This window comes from Nelusetta ayraudi, unplaced genomic scaffold (genome assembly GCF_046127955.1).
Source record: "Nelusetta ayraudi isolate G7.1 ecotype Tasmania unplaced genomic scaffold, CSIRO-AGI_Nayr_v1 ptg000019l, whole genome shotgun sequence".
Lineage (NCBI taxonomy): Eukaryota > Metazoa > Chordata > Actinopteri > Tetraodontiformes > Monacanthidae > Nelusetta > Nelusetta ayraudi.
The window spans coordinates 4,692,277-4,720,100 of record NW_027466069.1 but is presented as its reverse complement, the minus strand read 5'-3'; the positions used below and the strand labels follow the sequence as shown (position 1 = coordinate 4,720,100).

The 27,824-nt window shown below is 50.8% G+C and overlaps 1 protein-coding gene across 1 annotated transcript in view; it reads right to left on the bottom strand.

The window, feature by feature from the left end:
• Positions 1 to 27,824, bottom strand: part of agrn (agrin) — a 258,671-nt gene that overhangs the window by 159,402 nt on the left and 71,445 nt on the right. The window contains exon 3 of the mRNA XM_076026536.1: positions 4,596 to 4,634. Coding sequence (XP_075882651.1) covers positions 4,596 to 4,634 — 39 coding nt within the window. The remainder of the gene's footprint in view (positions 1 to 4,595; positions 4,635 to 27,824) is intronic.

Sequence of the window (27,824 nt, the reverse complement as noted above, 5' to 3'; positions counted from 1 at the left end):
AGTTCAAAATTAATTACAGAAAGAAATCCTGAGTCAGTAAAGCAAAAATGTATGTTTTCATTTGGTTTATGACTCAGCCAGCCAGAATCCTCCCTAACTCGGAACATTCTTCAAATCCCAGAATGTTTTTGGAAGTTCACCAAAATGAATCAGCCCCTTCGAGTGTAAACGTCCAATGATCTGTTTTACAATAAATAACAAATAACAAAAATAAATGCATTCATCGACTGGACGGCTTGTTTGATCAGAAATGCTCAACCCTTCCTAATGCAATTCTGTTGAAATTCTAAGATAACTGGCGGCATGTTAGCTAGCTTTGTTCGTAATAATATTTTGTTTGTTATCCTGTTCCGCCCCCAAAAATTCCCCGCGGGAGACAGCTTCCAGAAAGTTCCCGGAAGTTTTTGGACCTCTATGTAACCCCCAAGAGTAAACATCTGCTGTGCCTACAGATGAGAAAGAAAAGGGGGGGGCGGGCTGCTAACGGCAGCCAAGGTGGGGAAGCAGAGTTCAGTTGTGCGGCTGGAAACACTGTGTGTGTGTAATCACAAAGGGCAACAAACTTTTGCAGCTGATAAAGTCGAAGCTGCTCCTTGTGCTTTTCCTTCCTCTCTCCCCCTCTGCAACAACAACAGCGGCGGCGGCGGCGGCGGCGCTAACAAGCTGTTCACTGTTTAAAGCCGGACATGACAGCTCATGTGTGCGTGTGTGTGTGTTTGTGTGTGTGTTTGCGAACCCTAATCCTGGACGGGCAACTTTCGAGTGCACCTTTTGATAAGTTGAGGCGAGACACGCTGGGGCTGTTACACCACCTGAGGAGATAAGCTAGATGGTTCTTTTTTTTTTTGTCTGTTGTGTGCGAAATCTGTGATGTGAAATGATTTAATTAAGATAGGCCCAGGTGTTATAATTAATTCTGCCTCCGTCCAAGTCGGGCTTACTGTCAAGAACACTGGAAAAGAGTCGGGCAGGAACAAAAAAAACACACAAGCGCTCTGTTTGACGGCCGATTGGAGCGCTACGCTAACTCGCTCGCTTCGTCGGGTCGGGGAGGTTGAGTTCCTCTGGAGGCAAACAACTGGCCCCTCCCACCCTCACCCACTCCTCTCCTCCCACCTCCCGAGGCCTCCCACCATCTTATCTCAAATCAGATTCCACTTCAGGAGTTTTATTTTGTCTGTCAGCGAGGAGCTTCCCCCGGGGAGTGCCGTCAGTAACAAACGCAAAATTGAAGCATTGGCAGGGAATGAGCTCCTGCCAAGTGGGCCCCCGCTCGACAGGCGCGCAAGATGCCCCGAGTGGCCCGTTTCTCAATTACACTTCCTTTTTTTTTTTTTTTTTTTCTTTTCCCATGCTGGGGTCCTGGCCTGTTTTTTGATTGTGTTTGGACAGTCTTTAGTCACTCTGGGCCATAACAGGATGAAATAAGGCATTCCAGAGGGGGACACATCCACGTGGTTCGCTTCAGTTGTCTGTCCTTGTTTCGAGTGCTCGAAGCGGAGCGCTTCACTTTTCAATGTTCTTTTTGATTTCTATCAAAACTGAAACAGGCCATGCCTAAAATTTCTTTTCTTTGTCCCCAACCAGTGGAAAATCATGTTTAAGGGCTGTGACATCCAATCCCACTCCCGCACCCCCAAAAGAAATTCTGCTTTATTCCATTGCAATCAATTGGTGGAGACTTTGTCGTCCTTGGAACATAAAGTGGTAAAGCATCTATATGTTTATAATATAATACTGTGTCGACCAAACTTTCTGTATCATTCTTTTGTTATCTGCCTTTCTCAAAAGAGTTATGGAGGTTTCGGAATTTTATAAACCAACGATGCTCCGTGTTCAATTTCTGATTTTATTGCAACTGCACCCACGGTTCGGTGATTGCAGAAATTACAGGCCCCCGATAACGACCACCGGAGCTTCTTGTTATTCTTCATGCATTTGTCAAGGTCAACACTCTTTTCCAATCAACCGATGCTCATTTGTCCGGCTGCAAATACCCCCCTTTTAGCTCTCTAGCTTTGGCCAAAAATGGGCAACAACTCTCTTATTATCAGGGGGGGGGGATGACAGGCAATAATGAGTGTGGCCTGAGCCAAGCAGAGGCAGCTTTGGGCTTTCAAAGAAACAGCCTAATTAAAGGCTGCTTAGTGACTTTTGTCCCCCCTTTTTTTCCCTTGGACCGGTGATTACAGACTATTTTCCGAGGAGGATTCAACGGCTATTTGCGGGCGGCACCGAGCGTAAACGCTATTTGAGAGCTTTGAGGGTGTCGTACCCTAACTGCGCATTTTGCTTTTTGTGAGTGTGTGTGTGTGTGTGTGTGTGTGTGTGTGTTTGTGTGCGTGCGTGTGCGTCCCCGGAATCATTAACTCTTTTTGCCGAACAAATTCCTTCCCCTTCTTGAAGAATCTCCTCTTGCTAAGAAGGACGCCTAATCAAGCGCGGTTCAGAGATAAGCGGGTCCCGTTTAAAAATGCAATCTGCGTGGTATGTCGTCTGATTTCTTTCGCTAATGAAGCACCAGGGTGCAGGGCGTCCTTGGCACAAAAAAAAAAAGAAAAAAAAAAAGTTAGCAACGACGATGGCTAGCCCGATGCGGCGCCGTAGCGCCGAGCCACCTCTAAATCACCCTTCTACCAACAATGTGTCTGCTAAAAAAAAAAAACTAAACAGAAAGAACTGGCCTTACTGTCTTATTTGAAGCGGCGGTAATTGTCTCGCTAATCTCTCCAGTATTAAATGACCCGGAGAAACTGGCTCCCAGCGGGCAGGCTTACCCTGCTGATTGTAGACTTTTGGCCTTTGTTTTTCCGCTCACTGTATTAAAATAGCACGGGCGGCTGTCGGGGACGACCTACGGAACTATTGGAAATGTAATTAAGGCCTCGCAGCACCTTTTTAAACGGTCGACTAGAGCAGAAACACACCGTGGCCCCCTCAGACGGCGCAGGAGGGAGGAGAAAAAAGCATAGTCTTTAATACGTGGGGAAATGACGCCGTTTGAGACATTTAAAGACGACCAGGGAGAGGCGGCGTAGCGCTTGTCGTTTTAGCAGTGGTGAGACAAATCTTCTTCCCTCCCTCCCCTCCCTCGCAAAAACAGACAAACAGAACAGAGAGGGAGAGAGGGAGACGCTCTGCGATATGTAATAACTTGTCAAGTCAATTTCATCCTTCATTAAAATAAACAACAAAAACAGAACAGGTGCCGCTGCTGCTGCCGCCGCTGCCGCTGCTGCTGCTGCGGCGGCGGCGGCGTTGGTGGAAATCGAATTTCCACCGTTTTTTTTCCGCCATCCGAGGCGGGCGGGAGCGCGGCGGGCCAGACGTCACGACATCGGCGCGCTCAGGTCGAGGTTGAGGCCAAGTTGAGAAACGGTCCAATCAGCCGCAATTACGCTGCTGAAAAGCCATAACAGCCGTTTTTTTTTTTCTCCCACGTCGCCGGTGAGAAAGCCCCCATTGTCCGAACAATCACATTCATCATAAACCACCTCTAATTTGTTACTTTTCCCCCCTATCACATTTTTTTTTTTTTTTGAAACAATTGCGCTCTCTCAAACAAACTGGCCCTACAGGGCGAGTGATTGAGCAATTATCACAGACAGTTCCAGCAAACTCCCACTGTGGCCTTTTGTCCCCGGCATCAGCTGGCTACCGCCGCCAATCATTAGAGACATTTCTCTTGCCTTTTTTCTTTGCCTTTATTTCTTCTTTTTTTTTTCTTTTTTTTTGCGTTCCTTCCTAACCTCTGGCTTTGTACACTGCACACACGGGCAGCGTGACAGAACTAGCAGGAGTCCGTCCGCCCCTCGGAATACAGTAGAAAGACAAAGCACAAAAAAACAAAACAAAACAAAACACAAAAAACAAAGTCAATCCAACCATGTCCGACTGTGCCGCCTCGGTGAAATATTCATGCTGGTGGTGGCGGCGGCAGCTTGGAAACCAGCTGTTTACCTCCAATTAAATCATCCGCACATCTTCTTCTCTTAGAAATAAAAGAAAATACATTCATTTTCCTTAAACGTGCAGCCCCTGTAACTGGACCCAGAAAGTATTTTGACACAGAGTTGTCAAAATACTCATCCCCTTCGCTAAATGCTACGTGGGCGTGACAGGACGGGAAGATGCGGCTAACAAGCGTCGTGCCCGAGGCCTTGAAACCCGCCGGCAGCCTGGAGGAAGGCGGAAACACCCGGGGAGCGGCTGGTTATTATCCTATTAGGCCCCATCAGCAGAAGGCCAACGCCGCCGCCGCCGCCGCCGTGCCAACAGCTATCCAACATCGGCCCCAACTAGCCGCGTCCAGCGGATCAAATGAAGTCATCAAAAGATCCCTCGCACATCAAAGCCGCCACGAGCCGACCTGGACGCGTGACCGCCATACCAAGAGCAGCCGCCGAGGGAGGTGGGAGGGGAGGGGGAGGAGGAGGGGGAGAGGGTGGGGGGTCTAAAAGCAGAAAAAAGGGGGCGCAGACAGCGGCCGACTTCAAAGACGGGAATCAGCCGTCCAAGGTCATTATTGACAGAGGAAGCAAAAAATGATTTAAAAAAAAAGAAAAAAACAGCGGTGAGGAAAACAGTGGACTCACCATCAGGAGGCTGCGCCGGCGTGAAGTGAGGAGGTTTGTCTGAAAGAGATAAAAAAGAGAATGGTGGGTTATTTTTAGTGTCAGAGAGTAAAGATTAAATAACAGAGTTCTGGGAAAAGGGTGACAAAACCGTGTCAAAAAAAAAAAGTCGGAACTCGTTCACACCCCGGGTCACTTCAAAGGAGGCTGGTGCCAATGCAACTAATGTTGAATTCTGACAAGGTCTTAATCAGGTAACACACACACACACACACACACACACACACACACACACACACACAAAGTGGAAAGAAATACACTGGAATATAGCAGCTGTCCGGTTGTAGGGGGGGAAAATAATCAAGATGCATTGCGGGAGGCGGGATTTATGGCCCGTGTTAGCTTTAAAGCTGCACAGACGTTAACTTTAAGACAATCGTGCAGCTTTTCAGCGCCGCTCTCGGCCCTGCCGGAGGCGTCACACTTTTCAGTGGGGGGGCACTTTGGCGGGTTGAAAACTGCAAGAACTGATATGAAGTCGAGTCCGGCGAGGGAAACTCAACCCTTCCCCCGACGGCCGCACGCCAGATAAATCAAACTTTTTTTCCCTCCTTCCCCTCCACCCTCCTGCTAATATATCAAATGACATCACAGCTCTGCGGGTCAGCACCCAGCGGACGGTGACGTCGAGGCGCTCTCTCCGTGTGGGAACCGAGACACGGGAGCCGGTGTGTCACATGACCGGAGTGTGGAGTCGGGCTCAGGAGGGAATTCCGCAGGAAACCCGAGACGTTTTCGCCCTTTCAGCGCCTCTCAAGAAACGCTAATGGAGGCGAAGCAGCGAGTTCGCAGATGGAAAGGGGAGAACGGACGCGTCCGCAGGGCAGAGAAAAACATTCTGAAGTTTCCAAAAAGATTGATCTCACGTTCCCGCGCGCCACACGACTCCACTGTGTACCGTGTGCGTTAATTTGCTGATTAATGAAGCAGTTAATCATTTTCAGCCGCTAACAAGGACGTGCAACTGCGAGAGCAGGTAGACCGGCAAAAACTACACAACGAGACTCACAAAAGACTCGCAGGCGCACAACGGCAGCAAATCAGGGAGGACGGGAGCAGAGTTTTCTTTTCTTTTTTTAAATCTGGAAAATGAATAATTTGGCCAAAAATAGATGCAATAGACGTTAAGGGCTAAGCCAACACCTTGCAAGGCTGTGGCCACTAACCTGGGAGATGAATCTCTGCCCTTGGTGACCTCACAACGGCTTGAACGCCAGACAAAGCACTTTTTTTTTTTCTTTCAAAAACATTGAACCAGCAAATACAGAAAAATTGTTCACAACTGTGCAGACAAGTCATTTTTTTCCTGAGTACCAATTTTTTTCTCGCGGGAACTAAAAGTCTTTTTAAAAAAAACAAAAAAAAACAACAACAACAACACACAACCGTCATCCGAACAAGCCGGCACCCTCATTCTGGTCAAGTCAGCTGTCGGACTGACTCACACTAAGCAGCGCTGAGCCTCCTTGAGTTGTCAGAGCTGCCTGAAGTGAACAAACACAACCATGCGCGCGCGTGTGCGTGCACGCACACACACACACACAAACTCAGAGGGGACAAGCAGGCATCAAGCCATCCTTCTGACGTCTCTGCTAGGAGAGGATAATGAGGAAGATAAAACACATCTCATCAATTAGGCCGCCAACACTTCTCCTTCTCTCCTTCCCTCTCTCCCTCTCTCGCTCTCTCTCTCTCGCTCCTTCCTTGCTCGGCCCCCGTCAAGAGCCGAAGCCTCTTTTTTTTTTTTTTTCTTGCAGGACTCGTGCGATACCCGTCAGTGTCCCAAGACACAGCTCTGAGTTTTAAATTTAGGCTGGCTTTAGAATTGCTTGTCAACACTCTCCGCTTCGGGTGGCGGTTGTGTGTGTGTGTGCGTGTGTGTGTGTGTGTGTGTGTGTGTGTGTGTGTGTGTGTGTGTGTGTGTGTGTGCGGGAGGAAGGGAAGGAAAAAAAACGAGGAGAGGGGAGGCTCGGCGCGGCACGGCGCGGCTGCTGCTGGAGGTGAATAATGAAGTGTCTGCTGAAGCTGTTTTCCAGTCAGTGATGACAGTAACTGATTTCCATCTGGGAGGTTGTGTGCGCGCATGTGTGTGTGTGTGTGTGTGTGTGTGTGATGGGGGTGAAACAAGGGGAGGGCTGGAAATTGCCGCGGAAAATGTAGAAGTTGTGCGACGGGCCGACGCGGACGCACACGCACACGCAAACAGCGCTGATGTCTGAACGCACACGAGACAAACGACAGAGACGTATTGTCGTAGTGGGGATGTGGAGGGGCAGAGGGGGGAGGGGGGAAGGTCGGGGGAGGGACGGGGGTGAGGAATCCGACACGGGCCGGCTGATAAGGCGGCGTTCAAAGTGAGAGCCGAGATGCCGAGAGGAAGAGAGAGAGACAGAGACAGAGACAGAGTGAGAGAGAGAGAGAGAGAGAAAGAGAGAGAGAGAGAAGGAGCTGAATGACTTGTTCATATTTCCATAATGAAAAGGACGAGATAAGGTCTTTCCATAAACATATCGGGTTTCCCCATCTTCCCTTTTCAGCGGGAATCCGCGAGCGCACGCGAATGTCACAACGCGGCCATCGCTCAGGCCCCTATCGCCGCCGAATCAATATGTGTCTGACTGTGACATTTTGTGCGCCACGCACGGGCGATGGGGGAGGGAGAGAGAGCGAGAGGGAAGGAGGTGTGTTTGCGAAGCTTCCCGCCTCCCAAAAAAAAAAAAAAGTGAGTCTGCGTCTATGTTTGCATTCCGCTGGCAGGGACAGCAGCGGGTTCAGCCCGCGGCGGCAGATGTCGTGATTTCCGAGTGGTGAGTGACTCCTCCCACACCCAGCTAACCTCACCGCCTTCCCACTACCCCTCCCCCGACCCCCGGCAGCGACCGTCGTCACCGGCCGGCTGTCCCTGTGGCGCAAACTGACGGAGGTGTGTGTGTGTGTGTGTGTGTGGGGGGGGGGGGGGGGGGGGGGATCCTTGCAGCGTGATGGAGCCCCCTTCATTTCTTCCTCTCCTCCCACGGTGCACTTTTCTTTCTCGCACCGATGACCGGGGGAGGCGAGAATTGGCCCACTTGAATGGAGACTCTATTAAATCTAATGGAATCTGCCGTCTGCGAGGATTGATTGGGTCGCACGACAAGGTTACAAATGAATGGCTCTCCTCCCTTCCAAACTAAAAAAAAAAGAAAAAGAAAGAAAGACGCACCGAATGAGGGAGAGGAAGCGCTACGGAGGACTTAGCCGTGCACACAGCTGAAATGTCAACAGCCCCGATATCGGAGTCGCCGAAGAAGGAGAGTCGACACGGACGAATGACCATGTCCGCGGAACATAAACACAAGCATCCAGCCTTTAAAAGTCCTCCTCAGCACTTCTCTGGACGTCTTCAAAAAAATAAAGCGTCCGCTCATTAAAACAGCTCGAGTGAATTTTGCACATCCCGCAAAGCCGGAGAGTTGAGGGAAAAAAATCCAAAAGCGGCCAGAAATAGATATGCGAGAAGGCAAGCGGAGGACGGATAAATCAGAGCGCTCATGCAATATTAGAGATGGGAGTTTCAGCCACTCGGCAGGCAATTAAAAACATATCGAGCTCAAGTGACTGGCAAATGTCTTATTTTGAGGCAAAACTGTGGGACGATTGCGGGTCGTGAGCGCAGCTGAGCGTCTCGAAAATCGAGAAAATCTCAGCGATTCCACTGCCAAATTGGAGAGTAATAAACTGAGCAGCAGAGATAAATCTCTCTTGCCAGATGAAAAAAAAAAAAAAAAGAAAACTCTTCAAAACAACTCTTTGAGCATAATACACACTACCGCCATGGCCACAATTGCACCGAGGCGCTCCAACATCACTCCTTTGCAGCCTTAATTAGCCCCTTGCGCCCGGTGCAGTGGCAGCAGATGACAAACGGGTTCGGAGCTTTTCCGGGCCAAGACACAAATTTCCATCCTCCAAAGGCATTTAGTCGCCATTTAATGCTTCATCAAAGCAAATGCCAAGTCCTTGAAACGGAAACAGGAGGCAATTTTACCAGCAGGGGGGGACGGTGGGGTCACAGGGGTGGAGGGGACTCTTCAGCATTCGACAGGGGCCGTCAACAAGAGTCTTTCAACGAGGACGAGAAGAACGAGCTGCATGTATTTTTGCGAGCTAAACTACCTTAAAATCACCTTACTGGGACTTTCGTCTCAGAGTTTTTGCGAGTTTCAGATTTAAATGCACAGCGGCTCTTTTTTTTTCTCTCTCTGTCAAAACTTAACGTACAGTTGTTGAGGAAGAGGAGCACGGCGAAGCCCAGCGTGGACGTGGCCAGCAGGATCAGGCAGATGTTGCAGGGGATCATGAAGTAGCGCACCACCAGGGACACCTTGTGCTGGTAGCGGCGCTCCTGGTCGGCCGGCGGCGACGAGGGATAGTGGCACCCGCTCATGCTCCAGTCCAACGACCCCCTCCCCCCCAGGCCGGGGGAGATGATGGGACGTGGAGGGCGGCGAGGGGTGCCCAAGGACCCGTTGGAGAAAATGGTGGCGGTGGGGTGGGGGCGCGGGCGGTTGAGAAAAGAAGATGAAGGTGGAAGGGTGGAACACACACAAAAAAAAGAAAGTGGGGCAGCTGCCTAGACGGTTGGTGCTTCAGCGGCGGCTCCAGCGGCGACCCTGTGCGGGTCTCTGTCACAAAATCGCGGGAGGAAAGCTTTCACTGGTTTCCAAGCAACGCATTTTCCGAGAGGGCAACATCCATTTGGGAAAAGAGGATAGACTGGTGGTGGTGGTGGTGGTGGGGGACGAGACGCTGGACTCCTACTACAGCCCCCCACCTGTCCACACCACCTCCATGCTGCTGCATCCGCCGGGAAGATGAGGCGATGGGCCGTGGACGTGGTGGAGGTGGCGGTGGGTTATACTTACAGCGGCGAAATGTGCATGGGGGGGAAATGAGAGGTGACAATGTGCTGGCAAAAGTGTGTCGATGCGGGTCGGGGATGAATCTGCATGAGATGCGCCGAAGCCGTGCTTTTGGTGGGCCAATGGAACCGTCCGATATCCACAAGGAGAAAAACTTCCCGAGACGGTTTGTATCCACAGCGATCCCGCCGCTTCCCAGTCCACCTGGCTGGGGAAGAGGCCACGTGTTCCTTATCAAACAGCCCGCCGCTCCGCTACAACATGTGTTCGCAAATGACTTCCCCGCCCCCCTGAGATGACAGTCTGGTATATCGTCACGAGCCCCCCTTGACGCCGGTTGCCTGGTGGGGCCGGGAGCGTCGGCTGCTCCCTCACAGCTGCTTCTTTATATCCAGCGGACGCTCGACTCGCCGCCTGGGAGATTGCGTCGCGCCGACGATGTATATCATTTGTCCAAACTTGACACTGCCACTGGAGCAAGTTGTATCCTCCCTAGCGTGACCAGCGGGGAAGGCGGCAAAAGCAGCTGGCCGCCTCCCGCTGAACCATATGTTGCTCCGAGGCTCCAAGGTTCGCGTGGAAGGTTCCTTTTTTTTTTTTTTTTGGACCCCCCCTTGTTTCCCCTCTTGCGTGTCTGCCGCTCCTCCTCGCCTCAATGGCCTTTATTCACGGCCAGCCTCGAGAAGACGGTAGGCCCCCGCCCCCTCTCGTGTGCCGTGGGGGGGCCAAAAACAGGTCCGGAAAAAGTGGCTCCACGGGGACGGAGGAGAAAAGTTGCGGAGGGGGACGATCCCGTTCGACCTGTCGGCGGCGGAGCTCTGCCTTCTTTTTCCCGACGCCCCGCCGAAGCTGCCGTGGATGAGCGGCGAAACGCGGAGCACCGATGCGCTGGCGGGCGGGAGAAAATCTGTGTGTGATCGGAAATCAACCGAGACGCTCCAGGCGGAGATTTGTTCAGCTTTACTCCCCTTGTGTCGGCGCTCCTGACGGAGAATCCCCAGCAAATAAGGAGAGAGCGAAAGGTTCTCCTTGCATTCCGATCCCTCTCCCGACTTGTCTCCTGCCACTGGCTCCTTTTAAGAATGAACTTGTCCACGCGTCGTCTCCCCTCTGGCTTTTGGTCCCTAATCACCCGCCTCCCCCCGAAAGCATCCAGTCCTCGTCCTGAGCCCTCAGTCCTTAGGCGCTGTCACGCCGCCGTGTCCACGAGGATTTTACGCGCCAGCTTCTCCTCCGAAGGGGATCGGGTGCATTCAGCGGCAGCCAAGACAACAAATTAGGCTGAGGGTATTCACTGCGCACGTTAATCCCCCGCAGGCAGCAGGTAGTGGTCCCGGTGTCAGCGCACTCAGCCGGCTGGAGCGACTGAGTCAATGAGAGAAGTCGTCGTCGGACAGACGCGGCATCACCGGGAGGGAGCAAGAAAAGGGAGGGCGGGAATGAGGAGGAGGAGGAGGAGGAGGTGTGGCGGCCGTAAGGTAGAGCAGCTCCGGATGTCTCTCTCTCTCTTCCACCTCTTTAAGGAGAGGCAAGCGGCAAGCGGCAGGCGGCAGCGTGTCGCCGGCTACCCAAACACTCTCCTTCCTCCTGAGCGAGTGAGCGAGCGAGCACTCCGCTCTCAGCCCTCAGCCGGCGGAACGGATGAGCGCATAATGAGGGAGCGAGCGAGAATGTGCAAGAGGCAGAGGGAGAGAGAGAGAGAGAGAGAGAGAGAGAGAGAGAAGTGGGGGGAGTGGTTGAGGGGCCGTCTTTAACAAAGGCAGGAGGAGGGAGGAGGGGGTCGAGTTGGGCGGAGGAAGAAAAAAAGGAGAAACAAGTGAGAATAAAGGCTTTGGGGAATATTACTCCAGTAGTCCTGTCAGAGTGGGGGGATGGCGGTGGTGGTGGGGGAGGGCAGCACAACAAAAGAGGGGGGTCGTCTTGTTGGGAGGGGGACGAGGAGGGGGGATGGCGGGTAGGGGAATGTCAAGCGAGAGCTCCGTTTGTTTGCGGTCTAATCGAAAGGAGACGTCGTCCCAAAAAAGTTTCGGCAAAGACTTTAAATGCCAAGAGCGGAGACAGAGGCGGTGGAGGGAGGGTCGGTGTGAGGGGAGGGGAAATAAACTTTATCAAAGCGAAGTCGCAGCCGGGTTCACATCCCCTTGTTTTTGTCAAAGGGATTTGTTTTTTTCTGATTACCGCATTAAAAAAAAAGGGACTAATCCGGGATATACTCCACCTCTGAGCCCACGATCCAAAGGCCTGGAAAAGGGTAACACCACACCACGATCTGCCCCAACCCCCCTCAAAAAAACTAAACAAATGGCATAATGACTAATGAGAGGGCGACTCGGTGGGGGGGGGCAGGGTCGCCTCGCATCCAGAGGGTCACGGCTTGGATTCCAGCCTGGGACTTGGTTCTGTGGTGTCTCAGGGGGGTTCCACTCTCCACGTGCTGACCAAAGAGACATTAACCCAGCGCTGCAATGCACTAGTGACTTGCCTAGGGGGCAGCGCGCCTTGGAATCGGATGACTCCAATTAGCCAACATTGACGTCACGTCACGGCCTCTTTTTTTTTTTTTTTTTTTTTCATTTGCAACAACAGACAAGTCGCACCGTCCCGTCTGTGATAAAACAGCAAACGACACCGCTGACCCGAGCTGTGTGCGCTTGTGACCCTCTTCCTGTTGCGCGTACCGCCACCTACCTGCAGGACCAGTGTACGTTGTTCGGCTGCAACCGCTCGATAATATGGAAAGTTTCTTTTTTTTAATAGGATTACGTTACGAAAACTTCGGATTTACATTTAGATGGAAAACAAGCTGTTGTTGTGCCTGAGAAGAGGTAAAAAAAAACAAAAAAACCTTCTTGTTCCTTGACCTGCCACCACAACGGGGAAAAAAGAGGATCTGTGCGTGTTTGTATGTGTTTGTTTGTGTGTGTGTGTGCTCCACCGCAACAAGCGTAACAATTTTGCATTCCTTAAAGTTGCAGTTCGGACCTTAACCTCTCACGTTCACGAAGAGTTAAAAAAAAAAACTGGCAAAACAAAAACTTAATTAATATCCGTCAGCTTTTGCGACTGATCCCAGGCGGCCCGCGATTCCCCGTATTTCCAGCCCATCCCCCCCCCGATTAAAAAAGCGATGCATTATTGCTCATCCGAGGCGATAACGAGGTCAAAGCAGAGGGGGCGGCGGCGCTTTGTTTTAGCGAGGCGCTGCCATCGATATCCACTTTGAAAGACACAGTGAGGGGGGAAAAAAAAACACGCAGAAACTCGGCGGCGGTGGGGAGGAGATGCAAAGCGTCGTCTGAGCATCAATTATTTATGTTTTCTTTTCACTCCCTCTATCTGCGCGTCTCCATCTTCTTCCCCTTCTGCCTTCGCCCCCACCTCCCCACCCCCCCCCACCCGACTCTGAGCCTTTACAGACACACGCACGTTGCACGCGCGCACATGCACAGAGCCGGCGCCGCGTCCACAGAGGAATTGCATGAATGCGCGCACAATTGCCTTTTCTGTCTGACAGCAAACTAGCACATTGGTTACATACGGCAAAATGGCTCCAACTCACTCTCTGTCTCACACACACACACACACACACACACACACATGCACACACACACACGCAACACTGGAGGTGCTGTTTTCACATGAAGCCGCTGGTTTTCATTCCATAACTTGAGCTCCGCTCGGAGGGTCAACAGTTCACGCCGTCATCGACAACAACGGGCGGCCAGAGGTTGTGCCCCTCCCCACCACACACACACACACACACACACACGGGCCGCACTCACAATACCCCAGACAGTCCACATCAACTCTCGGATTGCGTAACAAAACCTGATTGATGGGCCGGGAGAAGATACAAAAGAAAGCAGCTGCTGTTTTTCCAGCCTCCTCCTCCTCCTGCTCCTGCTCCTCCTCCTCCTCCTCCTCCTCCTCGTCCTCATCCTCCTCCTCACATCCGTCCGCAGGCCACAGAGTCTCGATCAGCCCTGCGTTCCGTTTCCGAGGGGGTCACAGCAATTACGCACAAGTGCAGTGAAATGCTCCGATCTCCCCAGCAGAGGCTGCAAGCGAGCCGGCTGCCTCATCGCTACCTCCGCCGCGCCCCCACACTGCCGCCGCCGCCGCCGCCGCCGCCGCTTCTCCCACGACCCAAATAAGATCTTCCGCCGAACATCAAAGCCGAGCCGCTTTGATCCATTTTTAATGGCACGAGTATCGCAGAAGGTTAACATCTCTCTCCGAAAGGCTTTGAAATTGCAATTTACATTAAGGAGCCAAAGGAGCTGCTCTCCCGTTTTAATGGTCTGGCAGGTGTTAAAGTTGATGAGCGAACCCGGAAAAGCGAGTGTGTCTGTGTGTGTGTGTGTGTGTCTGTGTGTGTGTGTGTGTGTGTGTGTTTCCAGCAGAGAGGTCCAGAGAGATTTGTCATGTCCAATCGCAGTGGGAAAATAATGCTTCAATCAGCGTGTGCAGTGCGTCTGTGTGGACGACTGCGGCTCCGTCCTTCCGTCTCGAACCTTTTCATTACAAACCGCTAGCAGCCCTCGTGGAAACCAAAGGTTGCTCCTAAAGCGTCTGCGGTTCCTGGGCTTCCCTGGGTTTGGGGATCACTTTACACGGCAGCTGCCGGAGGAAGGACTCGGATCGTCGCGTCGTTATGTTTTCATCCAGACGCTGACAGAAAAGGCTGCCGCGGTTTTCCAGAACTTTGGGAAAAGTCTCGGCGATCTTTAATTGATTTGGGGACGCCGACAGTGCAGCAGCAGCAGAAGTAGGCAAAACTTGGCAAAGAAAATATGCTTGTGATTATTATTTTTGTTTTCCCAAGCTATCCAGAGATCTTCAATTTTGCCTTGCAGCTTGTTTGTTTTTTTAATTTGTGTTTAATACGCTGCATTTCTTTTCGGGGTTTTAAAAAGCCACGCAGGGTTTTAGCTGCTTTTTTTCCCCCCAGTTGTTTATGATGGCTCGAAAACAAATGAAATGTTTTTGGAGATGAGGAAAACGACTTTCTGTCTGCATGCACGCGAGTCGATAGCGAGGATTTTAATTTATTTCTTGTCTTTCTCTCTTTGTTTTCCGTCGCGCTTCCGGTGTGTGTCTCTGTGCGTCTGGCGCGTGCATCCCGGCGCACATCCCGGTCTTCTGGTTGGCAGGCAGGCGGGCCGGCCGGCCTTAATCCCATTGATCTAAGAGAAAACAGCCGAGGTCTTTGCCAGACAACAAGGACGACAGCGGCGAACGGCTGAAACGGATTGACGCACGACAAAGTGGCATCCGCCGGAGAAAAAGCAACGAGGTGGGGCGAAATCCCCCACACTTCCGCTTTGCGCCCCGACCGGAATCATTTAGACGTATTTAGCATGCGGGCGGCATTCCGGCTGCACCCCCAGCAGGGTCGAGGGGTCAGATAAGCGACGTTTTTCATTTTTGCAACTTTGCAAGAGATGGATGTTCTTCCATCAGAAACGCCTTCCCGCTAAAAGCACTTCGACCAGGCTGAGGTCAGCAGAGAGCAGGAGATGTGAGTGTGTCTGCATTTTCCACTCGGGCTAATTAAATGCACTGGGTAAAAGATCTACTTGAAGGACGCAGTGGTATTAAAACTGATTAATCGGTCCAGACTAAACAAATGATACAATATGCTTGTTTGTTTGATGTGAACCGAGCTGCTCCGTCCTTCACACAGGAAAAAAAAAAAGACCCACAAACACTGAGTGCTTTTCTTATAAAAAACAATTCACTGATCTTAAACAAATTTAATACTTAACACGAGTAAAACATCCACTAAATCTACCCATCCATCTTGCCAAACTCATGCAGGCAACCATTTTAAATCTGCTGCTCTAAACTGCAGTGAACAAACTACTGGCTTTTTTTCCCTGGGATAAAAGCAGGCGGGTACGATCCCACCAACAGGAAGCTTCTCGCTGTAGCAACAACTGCGATTGGTCGACTGGTTTGTCATAGTCAACGCAGGCCAGTCAATCACCTTCCAATTTTTGCCTTCTCTTTCCAAATGCCGTCTCTTGGTGTTTTCTTTTTTTTTTTTGGTTGCTTTTCTTTTTAACTCGTTGCATCGAACTGATTTGGGAAACAATGCATCCGGCAGAATAAGCCGGAGCTCATTCACGGAGGCGACTCTTTCCACGGCGGCAATCTGTTCCGAGGACAAAGATCCGTCGGCGAATGTGACAACAACAGCTTTGCATGAGTATGTATGAGCGTGCGAGGAGAAATCTGTGTGTTGATGAATACGGCCGGCGGCCCATTAGAGCCGTCCATTTTTCAAAGACTGGGAGGTGGGGGGTGGGGGGGTGTTGAGGGGAGCTCAGCCTCCACTAATGGCATTAAAGATCATCCGTCCACTGTAACTGAGCACTGTTCGAACGAAGTCGGCGAGCGGGAGGGAAGTCAAAAAAAAAAAAAAAAAAAAAAAAGAGAGACAACGCATTTAGTAATTACCTGCACTCAAACCACTCAGCTATTCATGTCTGCATTATTCACAAGATAATCCCGGACAATATTTGCGGTGGGTCATTTTTTTTTTTTTTTTTCCTGGCGTCGTTTGGCGCATGACTGTGCATAGACGGAGGGAAAACAAAAAACAAACAAACAAACAAACAAACAAAAAGGTTTATTTTTGCAGTCGGCTCTATTGGGAGCCATTAACACTTTCTTGTTCGAAAGCGCCTCTATTAGGAGTATCTCATCCCAGAGCCAGCTATTTATTCAAGGACATAAGCAGCAGCAGCAGTCGGAGCCATTAGGGCGACATCAGGAGGCCGTGTTCGACTCCATCGTGCGCATCCGGCCGTGCAGCCGGACCGACTGGTGCTGCAGGAGGAGCTCCAAACCGCTCGCCCAGCCAACGGCGGGCGACGGTGGGAGATGCTAGCAGGTGGGTATGAACGCCTGTCGGAACCATTAGCTCAAATGGTTCTGTACGGCACCCCCCTCACCCCCCCTGCCCCCCCACTCTACTCGCCGCTCCGACCGCGGCGGCGGCGTCCCACACATTTGCAGATTTCCCTCGTCAAAACGAGCAGCTCTCGACGAGATCGGGGCGTCTCGCAGCTGCACGCAGCCACTGGCATTAACCTCTGCCGAACACAAGCTCAGGGATAGCAAAAAAAAGACACAGTAAAAAAAAATATGAGTGGGAGGCACAAGCGCAGATGATAGCGGTGGGCGAATAAAATAAAGATGCTGAACTTCCTCCAGCTACGCCGAACCGACCGTGCACGGAGAATACAAATAATGGAATGCAATTTTATCTTTATTTTTTTTTTTTTTACAACTGAGGGAAACTTTGCACGTCGCAGTAGTCGCTTTCTTGATTGTGCTGTTGCAATGCATTGTCTTGAAACGACCGCAGCTGACTTTCAATCTGATGTCTCTCCCAGTCCGTCCTGCCAAACTCAGCTTCATCTCAGTTGTGATGAAACCAGGACGAAGCGGCTGCCGACGAGACCCAAAGTGGAAAATTAATATTTTTGGCTTTTTTTTTTTGGAGAGAGTGGGGTGTTTATTCACTGTAATCAGTGTCAGAAAAGGCAAAAAAAAAAGCTGTGCATCCAAATATCTGACATTCCTCATGAATAAAAAGGACCTTGAGTTGGAAAAATATTTGCGAACCACGTGCACGCCCTCAGTCTAAACACGTTAAACGTGTCGTGGCAATTGTGGATTATAACATTGTTTTGTTTAGCTTTTTTGAATCAAGGCCGCGTCGCGTCTGCATAAACATTCCTGCGTTCCGGTCGAACACATCATCGTTCCTCTTCCACTGGATGGTGAGTCTGCTGCTAATTGCCAGAGCTGATGTAAGTGCGAATGAGACGCTTTGACACTCTTGGGTGGGCTGCACACAATGTGACTCAAAAATGGGTGAGTCACAGCGTGACACACTGCTCAGTGTGAGCTCGGATTGGGGGGGGGGGGAAGAGGAAGAAGAAAAAAGGAGCAAAAACAAACAAATTCCGTGTGATTGCGCAAATCCGTCCACCATCTTGGATCCCGGTACCGAATCCTGATTGGCTGTTCGAGGGAGCAGCCCTGCAGCCGTCAAACCGGAAGATTCTCCCTCCTCCACCTCCCACTCCAGCCAACGCTGCCATGACCTGCTTTCACTGGCAGCCTCGGGCTAGATCCAGGAAGTGCCCATCGCCGGCCGTTCACCTTCCCCTTCAATGGCCAGGCAGATATATTCCCCGCCTCGGGGAGGGGGTTGGGGGAGAGAGGAGAGGGGGAGGGGCTTATCTCAGCCGGAGGAAAGCGCTACTCGCCCCAGGCGTGATCATTTCAACCCCGCCGCCTCGCCGACCCCACGTCTTCATTGTCTAAATGAGCAGACAGTCGTCCAGGGGCGGAGTAACTCATGATTAGCCGTGCACTGTTTCTATAACTACCCCCCGCCCTCCCCCCCCCCGACTGAAACACACAGAACGATGATTATTACAGGATGTAATATCCTCGCCGCTGCCGCCGCCTCGGCCTCTTTATTGGAAGCCTTGAGCGCCAACATTTCCACCTTAACGGCTGTGTAGGAAATGAGGAAAACTGCAACGAAATTCAAGGAAAACTGACCGAGGAGAAGTGAACGGCGCGAAAGGGCGGCAGGCGAGGAGATGAGCAACCCGGGCGAGTTGGCCGCCGTTAGCGGGGAGCGACGCCTGGCATATGGAGTCAATAATGGTGGCGGCGGTACAGAAAGCCGCGGCGAGGAGGGACTCCAGGGCGTAGGAGTGAGTGGCTGGCTCAGTCTCGCAGAAAAAAATTAAATAAATAAATAAAAGGTGGCCCGGCCGAGGCCCTGCGAGGCCGAAGGATGATACAGATGCCGGGCGGCGGCCAAGTCGGCCATCTGTCGCCAGGACGCGGCCAAAGTCGCACTGGCACGCCGGCAGGAAAGCGGCGGGAGACTCGGCGTTGACCGGTCATTACGAGCTGGACGGCGTCCGCTGGTTCGCCGTGGCCCCTTTCCCAGCGGTGGCCAGACAGTCGTCGGTCGTCGGTGTGGACAGAGGGCAGCCAGTCGAGTGAGGAAGTGAGGCGGCGAGATTTGACAAGACCTTTCTTTGGCACAGCGTGTTGAAATTCCAACATTAGACCTGTTTGTTTTTTTTTTATCTTTATGTTTCGTTCTGGGCTTGGTTGGACCAGCCAGATGATTGAAGCACTGTGCGTTGTAACAAACAACTTTTTAACAAATGGTGAAAGCCAAAAACAATGAACAAAGAAAAGGACGTTTTCAGTTTGTATGAGTTCATTAAGGGACTAGAAAGATATCTTGTTAAAAAAAAAAGAGGCATAATAAGGTTCCTTGAAGCAACTTTTGAATAAATGTATAATTTTTAGCCGAGTCTGGTTCACCGGGCTAAATTATTGGTATGAGGCCGACAAAAAAAGAAAAGTGCTTCTCTGTAGATTCTGTTAAGGCAAAAGAAAAAGTAAAGGGTGTGTTTATGAACGGCAGAGCCGCAGCAGCCGAAATTGCATTCAGGCAAAATGCGGCGGCATTACTCATAAAAATACGAGGACCTAAGAGGTCCTGCATTAAGAGTTATTCCACTTCACTTCACTTATTTCAATATTGGCTGTCTCCACTTGCCTCCGTCGCTGCACATTTCAAGCCAGGGGACACGCACAAGTGTTTTAATATTTTCATCTCGCACAGGCGTTCCCTCACCTCATCTCCAACAGCGTGAATTTGAGTCCATTAAGAGTGAATTTACAACTTTGTTTTTTTTTTCTTTTCACTTTGGCTTCATCGGGGGGCCTCCAGGTATTGCATTAGCGCCCGGAAAAAAAACCCATACACACACACACACACACACACACACTGGCAGTGAGGCGTAAGAACTGCAGGTGAGCAGCTCTGATTGCTGCCACTCTGCCATTTAACGCCATTGTCAAAAAGTAAGAAACTCATGGAAGTGCAGTTCTGAAAGTTAATAATGATTATTCAGAGGCAAAAAGAGCCACCAACTGATGAGCTGAGAGGAGAAGAAGGGGGCAAAGGCACTTATTTTTTGTTTTTGTTTTTTTTACCCCCTCCTTCAATCAAAACATTTTTCGTACATTTTTTTTTTTATGAGCCGAACATCGGAGCGGAAACACTGTTATTACTGCCTTGAAATCATCTACTTTACCTTGCAGCTTCATCAAAGGCTCTGTGTGCCACCAGCGGGTCGGTATGGAGGAGAAATCATCAAGAGTCACGGCACCTTTGGTCGATTAGATATTCTCGCGCTCACCGCGACGGTGGGTTACCTTTTTCGATCACAAAACCCTTCTGGAGTTTCACAGACGTGGACGATTCCCCCTGGCGTTGATGTGCTCAGAAACGAAAACGTTAACTTGAGTGTTCGTGTTGCCTCCCAGAAATTAGAATGTGAAAAAATAAGACGGCATCTTAGCAAGAACAGCTAGCTAGCATGACTGTGGCCCCAGTTCCGGAAAGCTGCAGCGGGTACTTTGGCGAAAGACGCGGCGTGTTAGCGTCGCTGTCTGGAGCCAAGTTGGATCCTGTCGAGTCTTCCAGACGCTTGGACGACGCCACAGCAGCGATTTTTTTTTTTATATATATATATAAAACTTTGCGAGTGATTTTGTGTCCCCATCGGACAAAACCATTTTCCGAGAAACTTCAGTTATGTGGAAACTTTGACTCTGATGATATTCATTGTGGAAGATTTTTGAAAATTCACATGTTGGTGAATTATTCCTTTCAGAATGACGTGATGAAAAGTGAACAGCGGGTGTATCGAAATAACACTTCCCTATGAAATATGCCGATGATTCACTGGGCAGCAGCCCTACAGGAAGTTGCGATTTCAAACTGTCCCCTTCGCTCGCTTACGACCACTCGAGCCGTTGTACAAGAGGCGCGTTGGATCAGCATCACTGCAACATCAACACGCTGTAAACAAGCAAATACATCGGACCGGTCTTCCGCTGCCGCCGCCAACAAACTATTACGATGCTGCCACCCGGTTGCCACTGCAGTAACAACCTCCCCGGTCCTTCCTTCCTCTGTTGTTCCTGTCATAATCTCAGCACATCACTCGGAGCTGCGTCTCCTCACAAAGAGGCCGTAGTGGGAATATTAATTGGCCGGCAACTTCCCCGCCTGCCGACTCCCGGCGCTATAAATGAAATGGCCATAAATAATTGAACCGCCTGATCAGATGGCGTGCGCGCTCTCGACTTCTCTTATTGTTTCCCCCTTCAAACATGACATGTTCCTGCGCTACTTTGCGAATAACTCTCCTTCGTCCTCCACTCTTCTTCATTTCTGGCCATTTAAAGTGCAGCAGAGATGAGCTCTGAGTCAGGAAATATGGCAACACAATGACGAAACAGGCTGCTTGCTGGCTGCAATCGCAGCCGGGGAGCGGGGGGGGGGGAAAGAGAAATGAATGAAATGAACGAGCCGATTAGCGGCAGGGATCTGAATGCGTCTGGCAGGTTTTTGTTCTGATTAGACCAAAAAGATTAAAAAAAAAAAAAAAAGCGCTGGTGTGAAGTAAAGGTGATAATGCACTCGAGGTACAAAGCAACGAGGTGTGAATGAAATGAGAACGACGACGCGAGGTGAAGCGCTTTGCCTGGGATTATGAATCGGGGGAATTCAAAAGACATTTGCGCATCGGATTCTATTAGCAGGTTCCCGTCAAAAAACAGCCGATGGAGAGACGGCAGTCGCCCAGCGGCGGAAACAAACGGCGAGCGACGAGACGAGTGGCAAAGAATGATCGGACACCTTCCCGGGCGGGTAATTCATCTTTTTTCTAATCCACGTGACCAGTCCTCAGTTTCACAGAAGGTCATCTATGAAACTCCAGCCATTCGTTCTGTGACCAAAGAATCATCAGACACCTTCATTCAAGAGACCGGAAGAAAAACACGCAATCTTGCGGTTATTTATGGGACGTGAAACACATTCATCACAGCTTTATACCTGCTCCAAACTGGCTCTTCGAACTTTTAAAAGGTAAATCAGCTTCTCATCGTCATTAATAATTAGGTACAACGAAATTGCCAGGTCAAAATTGATAGTCAAGCAGACCTGCGTGTCTAAGGCCACGTGCACACATTTTTTTTTTTTTCTCGTTTCCAAAAATGTTTGCCGTCTAGATGGATCCACAGAAAATGCCTGAAACTGCTGCAGTAGTTACGCCAGGCCTTATGTGGCACTGTCAGGGTGGTCCCTAAAACTGGAGAAGACCAGAAGCATGTGCATTAGCTCATACGGCTCCTTTCCCCCCCAAAAATAGTGATCAGCATTGAGACAAAGCCACACAGAGCAGCATCTTTTTTTCAATTTTACCACTCCGGAACCTGATTTCAAAATGTTGCAGTTTCAGCCTCTGCAAACACTTAATGTGTTAAGATTACGCATATATATATATATATATATGTATATTTTTTTTTACCATTCAGAGTGAAACCTGGCTTCATGTAGAGAAGGTCTGATGTGTTTTCTGATGGTGGGAGTAAAACCCACAGACACGTAAACTCCAAACAAAAAGAACGATATTGGTTTCAGAGGAATTTATTTTCCTGTCGCCGTCAAACCCGACTCCACGCAGCACCGGGCGGTGTGACCTCACCAGGGGGTCAACAGTGGCTGCTAGGGTTTGAACGCAAGATGGATGCGGCGGCAGCTGTGGCAGTGGCGACTTTGCTTCGCTGAGGTCGGGGGGGGGTTTAGCGGGGAAAGTCGTACTCGGGTTTCAAGGAGGAAAAAGCCGCAACAAATGGGCCATTATTGACCGCCGGGAGCAGAGAGTTCAGAACCGCGGAGGAGCCACGGACGACGCCGACAGACGTCAGGCGAGCCATCGATCCAGCGGCGGCAGGTGAGTTTGTTTTCCCCGGCCGAGTCGCTCGGAGCCGCACACTGACCTCAGCGCCGCCCACCGCGGCTAATGCACCGGCGGACACGCACTTCCCCTCTGAAAGGAGCCGCGAGGAGCTTCGCAGCGTTGAAATAAATGACGTGCAGAAAAAAATGGATGGAAAAACCACAGGCTGAAAAAATAAAAAATAAAAGTGAATCTAATAGTTGGCTGGATGTTTTTTAAAAGCCTCCCCCATATAGTTTATGAGCAGGAGAAGAGCCCCGGCGGGGAGGCGCAGATAAAAAAAGAAAATCTCTCTTTTCGGGGGGAACCAGTTAAAAAGAGCCACTGATTTTTCACAACCTCCCTTTTAAAATGTTTATAGCTCAGAAGTTATTTATTAGCTGGGAAAAGCCACCTTTCAAATCCTGTTTTGATTGAAGAAATTACGGGGGGAAAAAGTATCAGCCGGTTAAAGTTTCTCTGAACAGCAGGAGGCGTTAAAATCGCATCTGGTCCCCGAGCAACCTCCTGTTGCCCAGCCCGACCTTTGACCTCCATCTATAAGTACAGCAGACAAATAGAAATTCTCCACGGGGATCAATAAAGCGCCTTTTCCCCCTCGGCCTGCCGGGTCACAGTGGAAAAACCCTCAATCTCGGCTGGTTATTGGCCTCAATTTTGGCTCCTTGATGGTTTTCCGCCGCCGCTTTTGAGCTACGGCGTCATTTTTTTCGGTGCGTGTACGTGTCTCCGCGCGCACGGCCGCTAACGTCCTCATCCATCAGGGGAGCGTTTAGATGGACTCCTCGGAGCAAAGGAAAGCAATGGATGGATGGATGGATGGATGGATGGATGGCGGACGAAAGCCATTCCGCCGGCACGCATCCATCCACGAAAAAGGACAAAACCGGCGGCAGGAACGGCGTCCCGGCGACAGGATGGAGGAAGGGGCCGAGCGTGTCACTCCGCCCTTGAGGAGACCTCTAGCGTACGCTTGGCGGATCTCGGCGCGTCCTTCCCCGCCGTGGCAGTCGCCCTTTATCTTCATCGGCTGCGGCCAGCGCGGCCGAGACAAACAGCCAAAAACTCAATCACATACATGTGCCAATAAATCAACTCATCCATCACATGGAGGAGGAGGATGGGAGGGAGGGAGGAGAGTCGGGGGAGGGGGGGGCGGCAGGCGGCATGACTTTTTTTTTCTCTCCCCTCAGAGTGGACAGGGCGACAGTGACGAGCTCTGGCCCGACGCCGGGCCTCATCCATAATTCATCCGCAACAACAAACTGATAAACGAAGTAAATGAAGAGGAACAGAGGCAGCCGGGATGAAAAAAATCACGCCGATTGAACCAAAAGAGACATTTAGAAGCCGGCGGTGGCGGCGGTAGCGGCGCCGGGATCATATTAATAGTTGGGAGGGGCGTGGCGAGTTCCCGAGGTTGGGGGCGGAGCTTCCCGGGCTCTCGGACCCAGTGGCGAGTTGTTTCGACGACACACGAACAGGTTGGATTCACGCCAGAGCGTGCAGGTCATTACCTCCAGTACGACATCAAACATCAATACACTCCCCCCGCACCCCGCCATCCCCACCCCAGCAACCAATCAGCCCGCGGCCGCGGCCGCCGCCGTCGCCGCCGCAGGTAGGGAGGATTAGGCCGATATCCCGGGTCTTGCCGCTCACCCATCAGAACTCATGCAACGTGATCCGCGCGAGACATCGGCGGGGGGATGAATTATCGCCGCGTTGCTACGGCAACGCCTCGTACGCGGAAAGCCGCCACGCCGCGAATTCCCGTGGGGAGGGAGAGAGGGAGAGAGGGAGAGAGAGAGAGAGAGAGAGAGAGAGAGAGAGCAAGAGAGAGAGGGGGAGGGAAAAAAATGCGGTTGATTTGTGAGATTTGATTTTGAAAAACCGCTGCGAGTGATGAGTGGAAGGAGGGAAGCGGGGAGGAAGTGAGCGGCTGAAGAGAGGAGGGGGGTGTGAGGTGTGGGGTGGGGGTGCAGGACTCGCAAGCGATTGGCGGCGCTGCTTTAGACAATTTGGGTCACTTGTGCGGGCGGCTGTGTTCCGGGACGGCGGGGCAGAAACACCTCATCTGCCCGTCATTTCATTTCATCTCATTTCATTTCCATTTCCACCTGCCAGCCATTTGCATTCTGTCAGTTTTCGCCGCCGCCGCCTTTCATGTCTCGGCGTGCCACTACATTTCCTGAATGATAACACGCGCCGGGCAATTTCTTCCTCGCACTGGCACAGGCCGGACCGGGCGGGAAGGCGGCGCCGGCTGAATCCAAAGCAGCGGTGGCAGGAAACCAAAAAAAAAAAAACGAAACAAAAAGAACCAGAAAAAACCCAAAACACACGGGTGATCCTTTAGTCTTTTGGTGGTTTTGTCTCTTCGGCTCCAGGTCGCAGCCCTTCCCTCCCTCCTCCAGCAACCTCTGCGCCTCAAACAACGACTCTATCAGACCTGGATCTGTGATTCTGTGATCTGCGACCCCTTGTTAGACCTCACACGGGCCCACAGTGCACAATGGCCACAGGCCGTCACTCCCACTGAGGGGTCGTCGTCCCTGATAGCGATGACATATATATATGTATATATATATATATATATATATATATATATATATATATATATATATATATATATATATATAAATATATATATACATATATATATACATACACATATGTATATTTTTTTCCACTTTTTTTTTCTATTCAAATGAAATGAAGTGAAATGCCGGGAAAAGAAAAAAATAAGTGGAAGCTCCACAAAAGAAGAGGAAAAATGCAGCTGGAGCTGCTGAGTTATTCAGAGGATCAATATTCATCTGATTTCTTTTCTCTCTCTTCTCGTGAGGCAGCAGCGAGCAATTATCACACAGCCAAAAACCAAAAATGTCATTGAGATAAAAAAAAAAAAAAATGCTTCTGAAAGTTTTTTTTTTTTTTTTTTAATGGCTTATTAAGAAGCTGAACTTCATGTTTGTAGATCCGACTGAACTGGGAGGCTTTACACCAAAGAGCAGCATGGGGATGAAGGGGGAAATAAGGATCTGAACTCCGGTGAGTCCACGCCCTTCTTTTTCTCTCTCTCTCTTCTCCGTCTCCCCGCTGTTTGCAAAGATGCCACTGAGCTCCAGCGAGTCTGGAATATTTTTTTTTCTCTCCCCCTCCTGCTTTTATGTCTCCATTTCGGAGATTCCAATCACATCCGTACTTCTCGACTGTTCCGGTGACTTTCCCTTTAGTCTGATTAACCTTGGAGGATGTGACAGGTGGCGCCCGAGTTTCCTATTCCTGCGACGTCGCCAAAGTCTCAGCCGAGCAACCGGTTTATCCCCGAGCCTCCGCGACGGCAAAGCAAAAAAAACACAAAAAGACGGCATTCCGCTGATTTTTCCCCGCCGGCGTCGCCCCCAGTCGACTGCGTCGGCTGCTTACAGACGACACGGCAAGCTCACACGATTTAATTTCCCGGCGCTCAAGGTGACCCGCTGATTGGCCGCCTTGTCAACCATCAGCCCCAGAGATGTTTAATTCTGGGCGTTATTAGCAGGGGGGTTCGGGACGCGGCAAATCGAGACTCGGATGAGGGAGATCGATAATCCCCTGAGGGTCTCGTCGTCATTAGGTTGCAAGGCAACCCGGTGGAAACATGGTCGACATCATCGCCGCCGCCGCCGCCGCCGCCTCCTCAGGAGAGGCTGCGAGTATCAGAGAGCATCAGAGTGTCAAGGTGAAAAAATAACACCTCGATCACGAGTCCGCGGTTACGCCGCTTATTGAAATAATGTCAATAAAGACTTGAGTTAAAGTGCAGCCGATGATTCACGGCGGCTGTGTGTGTGTGTGTGTGTGTGTGTGTGTGTGTGTGTGTGTGTGTGTGTGTGTGTGTGTTCCGGGTTCAATCCAGCAACTTCCCTTCTCGTTTAAAAAAAAAAAAAATGCTTTACATTACAGGGTATATACAGGATGTAGTTTTGGATAAACTATGATTTTATATTCTCACCTCCAGCCGGAGACACTGCAGGAAGCTGAGCTGCCGATGCGACTTTGTTTTTTTTTCTACTTCTGTGACAGGACGCAACATAATTTTCCAATTAACAAACAATAAATGGGAATTAATTAAACATGGCTTTGGCAGCCCGCGTTCTTCTCTGAAAGTGGCAGGTGCTGCTTTGTTGTGAAATGTGATCAACCGTTAAAACAAAAACAAATATGAGTATTAATTATATCTATGTAATGGTAATTTTCACTTTATCAGTGATGAAAGAAGGAATCTCGCAGGCGTTTTCTGCACACACGGGTTGTTATTGTTTTGAAGCAGCCGTCTTCAAAGCCTCAAACAAGGGCCGCTTTTCACCGCGGGGGGGGGGGCTTAATTCGCCTCGCCACACCCCCCGGTGGGGTCCCTCACCTTTTATCCTGTCTCGCTCCTCCACACGGAGATATAAAAGCTCTTCGACTCACACGTCTGGTTTAAAATTTTCACAAAGTTTGTCCCAAGAGCAGGAAAAATAAAGGCATTTTTTGACCGGAAGCCACCGCACGGATCGCGCTGACTAGCCGCCACAACACAACCATTACAGCAACAGCTCCTCCTCCACCTCCTCCTCCTCCTCCACCTCCACAGGTCACACTGCCGGGTGTGAACGTCAGCTTGCAGAAAACCCAGTGAGTGGACCTCAGGCGGAGCTTTTTATGAGATGTTGCTATAATGCACGATCACGCTCACACACACGCGCAACAAACGCAACACTTTGCCCATGACGACGGCAGCAGCAGCAGCAGCCGCCCTGTGATTGAGAATCTGGGGCAAAACCCCTTAAGTGGAGAGACGGGGAGCCGCGGAGAGATCATCAGAGCCATTACTGCGTGATAAATGATTTGCTAGCTGCTGAGTTGCCCTGAGGGAGACGGCTGGGTTGGGGGTGTTGGGGGAGCGCATGTATGCATGTGTGTGTGTGCGCACGTGCGCGCGCGTGTGAGTGCGTGAGAGGGAGGAAGAGGCGAAGGGGGATGGGGCTGGGGGGTTGGGTCTGAACCTGTGGCTGACTTCCATCCCGCGACACCCTCCCACATCCTGCTAATGCAATCTGCTTCATTACCAGCAGAGCAGACGGGTTAAAGGTACAGCCATACACACACAAGCACACATACACACACACACACACAGCAAGGTGAACTGTAACTGCTGAGAGTCAGGCGGGACTCGCTCTCCGTCAGGCGCTCACACACAATCCAACTTCTTTTTCTTTTGCACACACACACACACAGGCAATCAAATCTCGGGTGGTGTTGGGGGGTAGGGGGTGGGAGGTAGCTGGAGCCCCAGCCTGGACTGGGGGGAAGTGGAGGTGAAGGCAAATTAGCGCAGAGGGTTGGAGTAGCGGATGGAGATTGCAGGTTGGGGAGGTGGGGGAGGTGGG